This window comes from Protomyces lactucae-debilis, assembly GCF_002105105.1.
Source record: "Protomyces lactucae-debilis strain 12-1054 chromosome Unknown BCR37scaffold_24, whole genome shotgun sequence".
NCBI lineage: Eukaryota > Fungi > Ascomycota > Taphrinomycetes > Taphrinales > Protomycetaceae > Protomyces > Protomyces lactucae-debilis.
In genome coordinates, this window is record NW_024468016.1 from 70,176 (window position 1) to 81,684 (window position 11,509).

General features: G+C 51.8%; 9 protein-coding genes across 9 annotated transcripts; 4 read left to right on the plus strand and 5 right to left on the minus strand.

The window, feature by feature from the left end:
- Positions 1–126: 126 nt before the first annotated feature.
- BCR37DRAFT_395360 (PLAC8 family-domain-containing protein) lies at positions 127–701 on the plus strand (the record flags this gene model as incomplete). The annotated part of the gene is made up of 2 exons (XM_040871616.1): positions 127–618; positions 660–701. 2 exons carry the CDS (start codon positions 127–129, stop codon positions 699–701), a joined length of 534 nt encoding a protein of 177 aa, XP_040722502.1.
- A 580-nt stretch (positions 702–1,281) lies between these two features.
- On the plus strand, positions 1,282–1,563 carry BCR37DRAFT_335876 (uncharacterized protein; the record flags this gene model as incomplete). The annotated part of the gene is made up of 1 exon (XM_040867203.1): positions 1,282–1,563. A coding segment is annotated over one exon (282 nt), but the record flags the coding sequence as incomplete, so codon positions are not given.
- Positions 1,564–1,717: 154 nt separating this feature from the next.
- Positions 1,718–2,443, minus strand: BCR37DRAFT_351642 (class I glutamine amidotransferase-like protein; the record flags this gene model as incomplete). Its single annotated transcript, XM_040868084.1, has 1 exon — positions 1,718–2,443. One exon carries the CDS (start codon positions 2,441–2,443, stop codon positions 1,718–1,720), a length of 726 nt encoding a protein of 241 aa, XP_040722504.1.
- A 78-nt stretch (positions 2,444–2,521) lies between these two features.
- BCR37DRAFT_167509 (glutamate-ammonia ligase) lies at positions 2,522–4,223 on the plus strand. The gene has a single exon (XM_040866241.1). The coding sequence runs from the start codon at positions 2,570–2,572 to the stop codon at positions 3,992–3,994; it is 1,425 nt and encodes a 474-aa protein (XP_040722505.1). The 5' UTR covers positions 2,522–2,569; the 3' UTR covers positions 3,995–4,223.
- On the minus strand, positions 4,085–4,894 carry BCR37DRAFT_167880 (uncharacterized protein). The gene is made up of 2 exons (XM_040866242.1): positions 4,449–4,894; positions 4,085–4,281 (listed from the first exon to the last, which is right to left on the minus strand). Exons 1-2 carry the CDS (start codon positions 4,792–4,794, stop codon positions 4,175–4,177), a joined length of 453 nt encoding a protein of 150 aa, XP_040722506.1. The 5' UTR covers positions 4,795–4,894; the 3' UTR covers positions 4,085–4,174.
- BCR37DRAFT_167047 (uncharacterized protein) lies at positions 4,895–5,666 on the minus strand. Its single transcript, XM_040866237.1, has one exon. The coding sequence runs from the start codon at positions 5,611–5,613 to the stop codon at positions 4,996–4,998; it is 618 nt and encodes a 205-aa protein (XP_040722507.1). The 5' UTR covers positions 5,614–5,666; the 3' UTR covers positions 4,895–4,995.
- Positions 5,667–5,687: 21 nt separating this feature from the next.
- Positions 5,688–7,350, minus strand: BCR37DRAFT_383611 (uncharacterized protein). Its single transcript, XM_040870089.1, has one exon. It carries the CDS (start codon positions 7,135–7,137, stop codon positions 5,731–5,733), a length of 1,407 nt encoding a protein of 468 aa, XP_040722508.1. The 5' UTR covers positions 7,138–7,350; the 3' UTR covers positions 5,688–5,730.
- Positions 7,351–7,582: 232 nt separating this feature from the next.
- BCR37DRAFT_383612 (glycosyltransferase like family 2-domain-containing protein) lies at positions 7,583–9,534 on the plus strand. Its single transcript, XM_040870090.1, has one exon. The coding sequence runs from the start codon at positions 7,812–7,814 to the stop codon at positions 9,456–9,458; it is 1,647 nt and encodes a 548-aa protein (XP_040722509.1). The 5' UTR covers positions 7,583–7,811; the 3' UTR covers positions 9,459–9,534.
- A 108-nt stretch (positions 9,535–9,642) lies between these two features.
- BCR37DRAFT_395366 (uncharacterized protein) lies at positions 9,643–11,274 on the minus strand (the record flags this gene model as incomplete). Its single annotated transcript, XM_040871617.1, has 1 exon — positions 9,643–11,274. The coding sequence occupies one exon, from the start codon at positions 11,272–11,274 to the stop codon at positions 9,643–9,645; it is 1,632 nt and encodes a 543-aa protein (XP_040722510.1).
- Between the last annotated feature and the right edge of the window lie 235 nt (positions 11,275–11,509).

Sequence of the window (11,509 nt, forward strand, 5' to 3'; positions counted from 1 at the left end):
AGTCTGTGATAGTCAGTCTACAGGCAGCCTGTCATGCGACTGCGCTAAGCGGACTGCCCGTCTCCTTCTCTATATAGACACCGCATCCCCATCCATCAGCTAGCTAGCTACCTATACGCCCGCACCATGAACACCGCACAACACCAAGCTCCCATGCTCGTCCCAGCCGCAGTCCATGACCCAGCAGCGCCCGTAGCTGCTGCACCCGCACCCGTCGCACCCATGTCCCAAGCAGCAAACCCAAGCTACACCGAAAAGTCATCCCACGCCGCGCCCATGACACAAGGCGGTGTAGGCACGGCTGCAGGATCTGACTGGACACAGGGATTCTGCGAGTGCTTGAATCCTATTGATTTGTGTGTCACCACCTTCTTCTGTCCTTGCATCACCTATGGCAGGTTGCAAGAACGCGCTGCCAACCCAACCTCTCGACAGCAACCAGAAATGGTCAATGCACAGTGCGGCTTGTATGGTGCACTCTTGTGCTGTGCTGGTTTCCAGTGGGTCTTGGGATGCATGGGACGTACTGCTCATCGCGAGAGAATGGGTATTGAAGGCTCGACAGGCATGGATTGTGCCTCGCACTTCTGCTGCTCCTGCTGCGCACTCATCCAAGAGGTAGGTTCTATTGCTTGGTTGAGCATGGCTAACAGCTCTAGACAAAGGAGATGGACCACCGATACGGCCAGCTCGAGGGCTGACTTGCTCTTTGCTTTTGGTCTTGCCCAGCTTCTACTTTTACTAATATCTTGATCCTTCCTAGTTTCCCTAGTGATTGTCTATAATACTCTCTTACTGCTGCTTGTACGTGATATTGCCCAGTGTGTGGAGTGCTGAAGATATCCAGAGTGACTACAGACTGGAGCACTGTACAAGCACACTCAGGGGCAGCGATATACTCAAGACTGCAACACCCAGCACGCCTCTTTCTCTTCTCTCTCCAGTCAGTCCATCATGCTTCCTGCTATCCAAACTACCGTAGATCACTCGCTTGAAGCAGTATTCAGCGCAGACTCCTCAGCACCTCTCCCAAGCTCACAAGAGACACTCCCTACCAAGACAGAGGCAGACTCCATTACGCATGCTCCAGAGCGCAGTCCCAGCATGTCTCAAGAGACTGTGACGACACAGACAGAGAAGCAGCAGTCGCACGAGACACCAGCTATCACTCAACAGCCAACACTTGTACCTGCTATGTCTCAAGCTGAACCTGCACCTTCCACAGAAAAGCAAGATGCTACTGGCCTCGACGTGGACCCACGCAAATGGCACACCTCCTTCTACGATTGCATGTCACCCTGTCACCTCTGCTTGACTGCCTTCTGCTGTCCCTGCGTCGTCTACGGACGCAATGTCACAAGAATGCAAAACCCAACAGACCCAGACGACTTCCCCATTAATCTCCCTTGTCTCTTCTACTACTTCCTCGGCTGCTTCGGTTTGCAATGCTGCTTGGGTGCATTCTCGCGTGTTCAGCACAGATCGCAAATGGGCGTGGAGGGTGACCCACTCGAAGACTTTTGTGCACACTTCTGTTGCACAACCTGTGCACTTACCCAAGAGGTATTGTTCTTCCTGCTGCTTCGTCATGCACAGCTCACAAGACAGAGTAAAGAGATTGATCACCGGTACCCACAGCTCAGGGAATGACCGCTAGCAGCACCAAATAACGCTTATCCGCCGTCATGGCCCGTTTGTACTCTTTCAATTCCATTCGTTATTCTTTGAATAAACGCAAGATGGCTCTTCCCACTGCCAATCCATCATGCTCATCACCCGCTCGATTCCACGCATCCTTGCCATACGCTTCCGGGACAATGCCTTGAGCCACCCGCTTCTCAACGAGCAACTTGACCGTCTTTTCATTGAACTCAGGGTGTCCCTGTACTGAAAACAGCCGTTTAGGCTCATACAACGCTTGTATGTCGCAAATGGCATTACTCCCAACGACGCGCGGTCCAGGTGGTGCAATCGTGACGATATCCTGATGCATCTGTTGTAATCGCAACGTCCCTTGATATTCCGGCATCAATGGACAATCAAACGTATCGAGCGCCGTAACGGCAATCTCCCATCCCTTGGGGTTCTTGGCAACCGAGCCACCCAGTGCCTGTGCAACCACCTGATGACCAAAACAAATCGCTGCAATGGGAATCTCACCGTATGCAAGTCGAACAAAGTCTTCGAGTGCCTTGATCCATTCAACTGGCTCATACGCACTCGTCTTGCTGCCCGTCAGTAAGCATCCATCAAACTCCTCGAGCTGGCGTGTTGAGGTGGGTAGAGGCTCGCCTTTGTAGGCTTTGAAGGTGGTAAAGACGAGCTTGTCGGCAACCGAAGGATTGGCTGCACGAAGGAGTCGTGCAAAGTAGTCTGTGTACTGTCCATACTCACTCTGCAGCTCCTCCAGCGGCTCGTCGCATTCGAGAATGGCAATCTTCATCTATAGAGTGAACGTCCAGCAGTTGTCGTTGGTGCTGGTGCTGCTGGATGACGCCAGAGATAAGCGAACAAGAAGCGACTCCACACCTCAATCCCACTCAAGCGCCTCGATACAGTCTGCTGGAGGATGGCCGGGATATCTGATGAACAGGTGGAAGACCTCAAACACGAACTGAGTGGGGCAAAGGGCATCAAAGTAGCCGGCATCGATTGCGACGGTATCCTCCGAGGAAAAGTGATGCAACCAAGCAAGTTCTTCTCAGCACTCAAGAATGACGGGTTTGGCTTTTGTTCAGTGACTTTCGGCTGGGATATGCACGATAAGACATACGATGGTGTCTCGAGTATTTCAAATACCGAGAATGGCTTTACTGATATCACTGCCAAAGTGGATGTTGACTCGAAGCGGCTGTTGCCTTGGGATGACCAACAGCCCTTCTTCCTACTCACGTTTCATGATATTTCGGGATCACCTATTCCACCGTGTCCTCGCTCTCTTCTTGCAGCACAAGCCGACAAAGCAAAAGACATGGGCTTCAAGTGTATGGCTGGCTTGGAACTCGAATTCTTCAACTTTCACGAGGATCCGGCGTCTCTTGGCAGCAAAGCCGGTCGTGGACTAACACACCTGACGCCTGGCAACTTTGGTTACAGTATGCTGAGACCTATGGCAAAGCACACGCGTGACTACTTCAAGGAAATTTACGAACAAGCCATCGAGTTAGAGTGTCCCATTGAAGGCTGGCATACCGAGACGGGTCCTGGTGTGTATGAAGCAGCGCTTGCATTTGATGAAGTGACACGTATGGCGGATAATGGTACCCTATTCAAGTTTCTATGCAAAAGCCTCGGTCTCAAGCATGGTATCACCCCGTGTTTTATGGCGAAACCGGTTGCTGGTATGTCTGGCAATAGCGGACATATTCACATGTCCCTCGCAGACCCAGATGGGACCAACCTCTTTGCACGAAACAGCACAGACGAAGCGTCACCTTACCCAGACGTCAAAGACTTTTCCGACATTGGCCGCTACTTCACAGCGGGTGTCCTTGAAGGTCTACCGGATATCATGCCCTTGCTTGCACCAAACATAAACAGCTACAAACGACTTGTGGAGAACTACTGGGCCCCTGTGGACGTCTCGTGGGGACTCGAACATCGTCTGGCGAGCGTCAGATTGATTGCGCCACCGACTTGCGCTCCCAAGGCGACACGCATCGAGATTCGTGTACCGGGTGCAGATATCGTTCCTCACTATGCTATGGCTGCTTTGTTGGGGCTCGGATTGCGTGGTATTGAGAAGAAGTTGGCGTTTTCCATGCCACCGCTAGGCCATACACCAGAACCAGGCACCCCAGCCAAGTCTTCAATCCGACTCGCCAAAGATTTGAAGGAAGCGACTGTCAAGTTCATGGCTCCTGGATCATTGGCGCGCGAGGTGCTGGGGGATGCTTTCGTTGAGCATTTTGGGTTTACGAGGCAGCAGGAAATCAAGCAGTGGGAGATGACCGTAACGGACTGGGAAGTCTCGCGATACATGGAAACGGTATAGGGCCTTGATTTTATAGACAAAACGGACGATGTTTACCTTCGTGTTGTACATCTTGCCGGGCCGACGATCGATCTCTCATATGACGACATGCTCCCGCGGTTCCTTCTTTTCAACGATTCGCGAGTGACTCTTGATAACGAGCTCCGAGTACTTTCTATCCTCTTGTTTACCTTCCCTCGCTCATCCATAGTAGAAAGACCAATAGCAAGCAAGGCAGCTCTCAATAAACAAATCCATCGAGCTCAAGTCCCAGCGTGTTGTCTCGCATTCACGCTCTATTTGCCGTTGAAACTTCAAGGGGGATACCTCGACGTCGTATCTCAGCGCTAGCTTGCATACTCACGCTCGCGCATTGCATCACGAGAAACGCTCCTGAGTAGTAGGCCACGCGATCGCGGCATCCGTCTAGATCTCAAGTCGTGAACAGCTTAAAAGGGACTTTGGGTGTCCCGTTCTTGAATTCCGGTCAACATACACAGGACACAAAGCATGAACAAGCTTGTTGGGGAGATCAACATCACGCCCGCTCTGCCAGAATCACCCTCAGAGTCCATGAGTAGCGAGATCTCAGGTCTGCTGCCTCGCTTGACGACTGGCACCTTTGCTTCAACGGATGGGAAGGTTATGCGATCGCGTTTCAGGGAGGAGTTCAAAAGGCAGAGTTCATTCAAGTTATGGATGAAGAAGCTCGTCAGCTGAGACCATGGAACATCCACAGACCTTTTATCTATCCTCTTTGGCCGCTGATGGTCATCACACTCGCTTACTCGAGACTCAGCACCAATCATTGTGTTCTGCATCTGCTTTCCACACACTGATTGCTCGGCTCCAAGTCAATCAACAGACGGTCATAGACTGCTACCGCCGCAAAGCAGTCTCCTCCTTCGTTTCAGCTACATCTTATGGAATAGAAGCAACACAGACAGAAGGCTGGTCGCCATTTAGAGCACGCCACTTTTCTTGAAGCGTTAGACATTCAATTCACTGCATCCTCACGATCCTCACATCCACGGCAACAGAGCAAAGCATATCCACAATGCAGTGATGCTTAGCTGCTGCTTGCTTGCACTCGATAAGCTCACTACTGTTGACGTTGGTGTTGAAGCGTCCTTACTGAGCCCTTGCATGGCTGCTTGAATGATGATGTGTGCCGCTACACTACTCTTGTCATCCTTTGGTGCTGCACCTTGCGCATACGTCTCGTCCACCATGCCATTCATCACTGCCTGCCAACGTGCATCACTAGTCAATTTATCCAAGACTTGTTTCAATTCTGATTTGCCAATCCCCTGGGCTGCAGCCACAGAAGCTAGATGACCAACTTGTGACTTGACTGGTGTTGGATTTTCCTTGATATCTTGATCGGATGGCAGTGTTGAGAGTGTGGCATTGATGGCTTCGAGCGATGCTAGTAAGTCGGGTTTTGGCGGCGTAGCGACGTCTCGTGTTTGCAAGCGGCCTGGGTCTTGCAAACTAGGAAGTAGATTGACGACGAGGTATGAAGAGATGGCTTCTTGGACTCTGCTGATAAGAATGGCCTTTTGCTGCTCAGGAGACAGTAGCTGAGCCGACGCGGCGACTAGAATGATAGACCATCTGAATAGAGTTCCCCTGAGCATTCTGAAGCCTTCACTGAGTCGTCAACTTGATAGACGCTGATTCGATGAAGGCTATAGCTCAAGGAACTCAATATCTTATGTACAATGGTAAGAATTTATTTGCTTGAAGCTACAAAGCTACTTTCTAATCCAATCAAACAGATAGTCGGCCAACCATTTGCTAGGGTTGTCTACAAGCCGAGTAAACACATCAGCGCACACAACCGACAACGGCAGCGTGATCAAAAAGACAACAAACTGAGCAAGTGGCGCAGCCCACTCCTTTTGTATTTGCAGGTTAAAGTTGATACGCAGGCCAAGGGTGTAAATGATGCATCCTTGCAGTAGGAACCAACTGAATGAGATACGGCCGAGATACCTGAAGAGAGGGTTGCTGAAGATCTTTTGGAGGAGTGTGTTCATCTCGAGGAACATCAGACAACCAACCACCACGAACCAGGAGGAGATGCGCTGGGTGGGCTCATTGACGGAGATATCTCTACTGAGACCTCCACCGTAGACGGGTGTTCGGAAGACCAGCTCGTCGTTGATCTTGTTGGGTTCAGCGACTTGGTAGACGTACTTGAGAATCACACCAATCGACAAGAACACCGCAGGAACGACGTATGCAGATACTTTTTGCTTCAAGCGAGGCACAGAGATACCATGTTTGGCAGAGTCGGCAATGTTCATGTTGTGCACGGCATGTGCAATCATCAGACCAGTACCGCCATACCATGCCCAGCTCGAGACCCAGTAGCCCAGCAGAGAGAAGACGCCCATAGACCAAAAGGCCCATCGCTTCGTCATGAACGGCAGACAGAGCATGACCATGTAGACAGTAAAGGACTCTTGGTAAACGACCGATACAATCCACAGTTGACCTGTGGGAAAAGCGCGCACACCAGCTTGTGTGCCTGTAATGTGCCAAAAGAGATCAAAGACCGAGTTGAACCAAGCAAGCGCATGGGGAATCTTGTAAGGTGTCTCTGGAATGCGATTTTCGAGTGCACCCGCAGTTGCTTCGACGAGGGCAAAGCCATTGCCGTAGCTGAGACCCATACAGATGGCAAGTGCCACGGCGCAGGGGAAGAAGAGACGCAGACCGCGCCTGAAGAGCGAACCAGCCATGGCTGTTGCATCTGGGTTGCGCAAAAATCTCACACAGACCAGCCGTGCAGAGAGAATGATAAAGAAAGAGGCCTGCAGGTTTCCATCCCAGAAGAGAGGACTGAAGATCTCGCGCAGGACAGATTGGTAGCGCGGTGGATACGGATTGGCTGCGATACTCTCAAACGATGCGCCAGGCACGATAGTACGCATGAAAACCCAAAGGAAGGCCTCAAAGGCAATGAGACCCTTGAACCCCTCGATGTAGGCGATGGTCTCGCGCGGCTGCAGTGGTTTGTAGACATTGTCGACTGTGCCGAGGATTGCTGCCATCTTTTCGCGCGGTGATGGGCCTGTGAGGTCTGCGCCGACATAGTCAGTCTCATCGAGCTGCTCGTCCAGGCCAGGAGTCATGAGTGTGCGTCCCTCTGCCATAGTTGTTGGAAGATGGCCGCAATGCTATGGCGCGTTGTTGGTACTAGTAGAAGGATTGAGGATGACTTCTATCAGGGACATGCACTTCGCCGTGCTGGCTCGACGCGCCCATTTCCCATGCAGCCGACCTGCCTCCCCAGCCTGTTCTCGCTCTCCCTCCTCTCTGCGTCTCTGCCTGACAAAGGCCGGGTCCTGCTTGGTAGCGTGGTTTTCTGTAGACGCAGATTGCGGTGTTCCTGGCTGGCTGGTCCGTGAGATGGATTTCTGGATTCTCCGGATATCCGGGAGATTTGTCCGAATGCGGCAACTCGCTTTCCCCTTTTTGTCTTGTCTGCACCATCTGAATCTTTTCAGCCAATCAGAACGCTCAATAGCATCAAGAGACAGTTGCACGTTGCCTGATTCAGATTCAGATGCAAGGGACAGCCACCCGCAACGACATGAACGAACAAGACAAAGATACGCGCTGTCCACAGTCGGTAGCGCGGAGCCTAGGCATGGCACAGCTAGTATACCAGCCTGCAGTCACTGCTTTGCACCCAGCACGACTTGCGCGTGGTTGTTCACCAAAAGAACGACAAACAACCACCTAATACCACCTTCTTTCCATCCAAACTACACTTCAAACCTCTCAGCAAAGCAGCTGTTGCTCTAGTACCTAGCTCACTGCAAGCATGGATCTCCGGTCAATGAGCCCAGACCAAGACGCTCAACAGCGCGCCATTGAATCAGACGGCGGCGTCCAGGAAACACTCTTTGCTGCACACGAACACGGTATCGAGATGCAGGAGAATATCGGCGGGCACCATGGAACAGTTGCTCTGGAGCACGACGAAGATCTTGAAGCAGACACAGAAGTCATTCCCAGGAAAAAGGGCCTGTCGCGCGTCAACGAAGGATTTGTGCGCAGGATGCTGCGTGCTTCCTTGTGGGTTGAGGAGTGGACACCTTGGGCGCTCCTCATCCTCTACCAGGCCGTCTCCATCTTCTTTTACATCTCACTACCACGTGAAGCGACAAAAATCTTCTGGTACTTTTACCTCTTCTTGGCATTTGCCGTCTCAACCATGGTTACGATCGAAGCGTCGCACTGTCTGACACCCTCGAAGGACGCACGCCGTGCTATTCGTCGTTTGCGCGAGACTGGACAGTTCCCAACACCGGACGAGAAGCTTCCCACCCTTGATCTCGTCATTGTCGCCTACTTGCCCAACGAACAAGACATCATCAAGCAGCAGATTCGATATGCTCTGCGTGAGATTGTATACCCAAAGGAAAAGATCACCATCAACGTCGTCTACAATACGCCCAAGCCTATTGAGCCGCTTGAGACTGAGCTTCAAGAGCTGCAACAACGCTACACCAACCTCAAGGTTATCAAGGTGACAGAGTCGACTTCCAAGGCACACAACTTGAACCACTTTTTGACGTACGAGGGCAAAGCCGATGTCATTGGTATCTACGACACGGACCACTACCCGCACCCTCATGGACCTCGATGGGCTATTGAGCGATTCTGCCGTGGTGATGGTACCGATATTGTCCAAGGTCGTTGCGTTGTGTACAACTATGACGAGTCTTGGGTCACCAAGCTTATTTCCGCCGAATTTGACATGATTTACGCAGTCTTTCACCCTGGTCGTGCGCATGAACAAGGTTTCGGTTTGTTTGGTGGTGCCAATGGTTACTGGCGTGCTTCCTTGCTCAAGGAGCTCAAGATGCAAGGTCACATGCTCACGGAGGATATCGACTCGACATTGCGTGCTTTCGCTGCCGGTGCCAAGATGGTCCACGAGCTCAATACAGTGTCCTATGAGCAGGCTCCAGCAACCGTTCAAGCCTTCACCAAGCAGCGTTTGCGATGGGCACAGGGCTGGACCCAGGTGACCATTCGCCATGCTTTGCTCGCACTTGAACAAGGTGCCCCTGGCGCCAACATCAAATCTCGCATTGGCATCTTTATGCTGCTCGTCTTCAGGGAGCTCTTCTTCTACATCCTCACTCAGTTCTCCTCTCTTCTTCTCGGCAACTTCTTGCTGCAGCCACCCAAGGATATTGCTGCCGTCTACCACTCGTTGTTTGGTTTCCCACTAACAACGTGGCTCTTGGCCTACAATATCCTGACGTTGATTGTGATTACGGGTTACACCATTCGCAACCGTTCCGAGTTCACCTCAGTGTGGATTATTTGCATCTATGGTTGCTTCATGCCATTCTACTTTACCATTTTGGCCATGATGGGTATCTTTGCACACTTCCGAGAGCTTATTGCGTACTCTAGCTGGAACCCAACGGCCAGGACAGCTGCGAAGAAGGCATAAATATAGTATATACATTCAAGCTCAACTTTCATTTCTACTGTTCAATATCGCTTTGAAGGCATCTTTTTGTTGTGTACACGTTCGATTCTCCTGTTCAAAGCATTCTTCCATAGACATGTGTGTACAAGCAAGTTGATATGAAGGCGCGCTATTCTACAATACAAGCAAGTGCAAGCAATGGAGTCTACTTCTTCCAAAAAGTCAATAGCTTCTTGGCACGAGACGATGCAGTGGAGCGTATACTTGCTCCATCATCCGAGTTGTTGTCCTCATCCTTCTTGCGTCTGCTGAAGCCGCTCAAGATACTGGCCGGCCTGCTGGAGTGCTGCGAACGGATACTGCCGCCTGCAATGGATTGGGCGATTGGTTTGAGTTGACCCTTGAAGGTGACACGCTCTGTGCCATCCACAACCTCAAACAAACCCCTCGCACCGGATGCAATGTCTGTTGCACAAACGATATGGCCACGCTGTCGAATAACAACACCACATGCAGCAACGGGTAACGTACCTTCACCGAAATTCTCGCCCTCAATCACATCCTTGGCAAGCGCTTTGGCTGTTGACAGCAAAGTCATCTTGTCACTACCATCCACCTCCATGGTTGGACTGACAAGTGTCTCGCGCGCACAGTGAATAAATGCCTGTCTTAAAATTGGGCGTGGTCCAGAACTACTGCCACAAGTAGCACAAGCGAGATGTCCTGTATTACTGCAAGTCTTGCAGAAATACCTGCCTTTGCCGGTACACATGACGCAGGGCTTCTTCTTGAAGATACCACTGCCTTCGCACGCAAAACAGTCGTCTTCTGAAGCGAGACCCTTGCAACGACGGCATTCGTCGTTGTGGTTGTCACAGGGGATGGTGGAGAAGGTTGGTTCACCCATAATCATGCAAGCATGCTCACTTTCAATACGTGGTTCATCGAGCGAGAGTGGAGGCAAATCCAAATCAGCTGCCCAGATGTAAGGAAGGCGTGTCACCTTGTCGAGAGGTCGGTCCGAGGTACCCAGCAGTTTCCAGAATGCTTTGCGGTGTTCGAGCACAAGCACCACATGCAGCATCTCGCATGTATCCTCAGAGCGTGTATACAGCGAGAACGTTGTGAGGGGTTTAGGTGAGCTGAGTTCTTGCGCAAACTGTTTGGGGAAGGCAGAGACAATCTGCAGACGCGCCATTTGCAAGTCGCACTCGGCGTCTTCTCCAGACAAGTCAACCTCGGAGACACTGAGATCTGCAAAGGAGATGAGGTTTCGCTGGAACGAAGGCGACGCGTACATGCTCACGCGACGGCCATTGTCGACGCTGCCTTGCATTTCATGACGCATTGCCAAATCATGCACGACATCATCTTGCTCGTCGTCCAACCAGTCTTCTCCATCGGAGCGATTATCTTCCTCGTAGTATACAGAACTGCGACGATGCTCTTCTCGATTGAAGTCTTGCGCTCGGACTGAGCGCATTGAGTTGCCAGAGGAGCTTGTGTCCAATGCAGAAGGTGGCGCCGAGGAGTATGCCGAATCTGTCGGCAATGGCCAAGCCTGATGTCCAGGCTGTTGTTTCTGCTGCAAGACTGGCGACGTTGATTGCAAGTGTTGCTGCTGCTGGTGCTGTTCACCGGCGTACGTCTGCGCAAAGATACTCTGCTTGCGCGGTTGCATTGCTGCTGCTGATCCAGGCGCAACATCATCTGCTGGGTCTATAGGCGTCCAGCGCTCTCCGTCGAACTCACACATGGCGCGCGGTCGCCGGGCATGAGTGTGGACATCTGCATACCCGACTGCAAGCTCGCGCACCTGGTCCGCAAGTCGGAGCATGTTGAGTGATGGTGTGGTAGGAAGGTGTATGTCTTTCCTTGTGTGTCACCAATAGGTTGTATGTTGCTCGCTGGAGATATTGGTTGCACAAGAGGACGGAGGCTGGGATGGGAGGGGGCCGGCAGATGGCAATGTCGCACACGTCGCCGACACGAGCCAGCTTACAAGATACATGTACACGCCAGCGAGACGATGCTGAATAGGCCCTGCATCTGGCCGCAACGAGAGACAGATC

Coding starts and splice junctions, on each gene's coding strand:
- BCR37DRAFT_167880 (XM_040866242.1), bottom strand. CDS start 4,794: ATGCAGAACACAATGATTGGTGCTGAGTCTCGAGTAAGCGAGTGTGAT. Junction 4,282..4,448: donor TATGTTGACCGGAATTCAAG/AACGGGACACCC, acceptor CCTTGAAGTTTC/AACGGCAAATAGAGCGTGAA.
- BCR37DRAFT_383611 (XM_040870089.1), bottom strand. CDS start 7,137: ATGGCAGAGGGACGCACACTCATGACTCCTGGCCTGGACGAGCAGCTC.
- BCR37DRAFT_167047 (XM_040866237.1), bottom strand. CDS start 5,613: ATGCTCAGGGGAACTCTATTCAGATGGTCTATCATTCTAGTCGCCGCG.
- BCR37DRAFT_167509 (XM_040866241.1), top strand. CDS start 2,570: ATGGCCGGGATATCTGATGAACAGGTGGAAGACCTCAAACACGAACTG.
- BCR37DRAFT_383612 (XM_040870090.1), top strand. CDS start 7,812: ATGGATCTCCGGTCAATGAGCCCAGACCAAGACGCTCAACAGCGCGCC.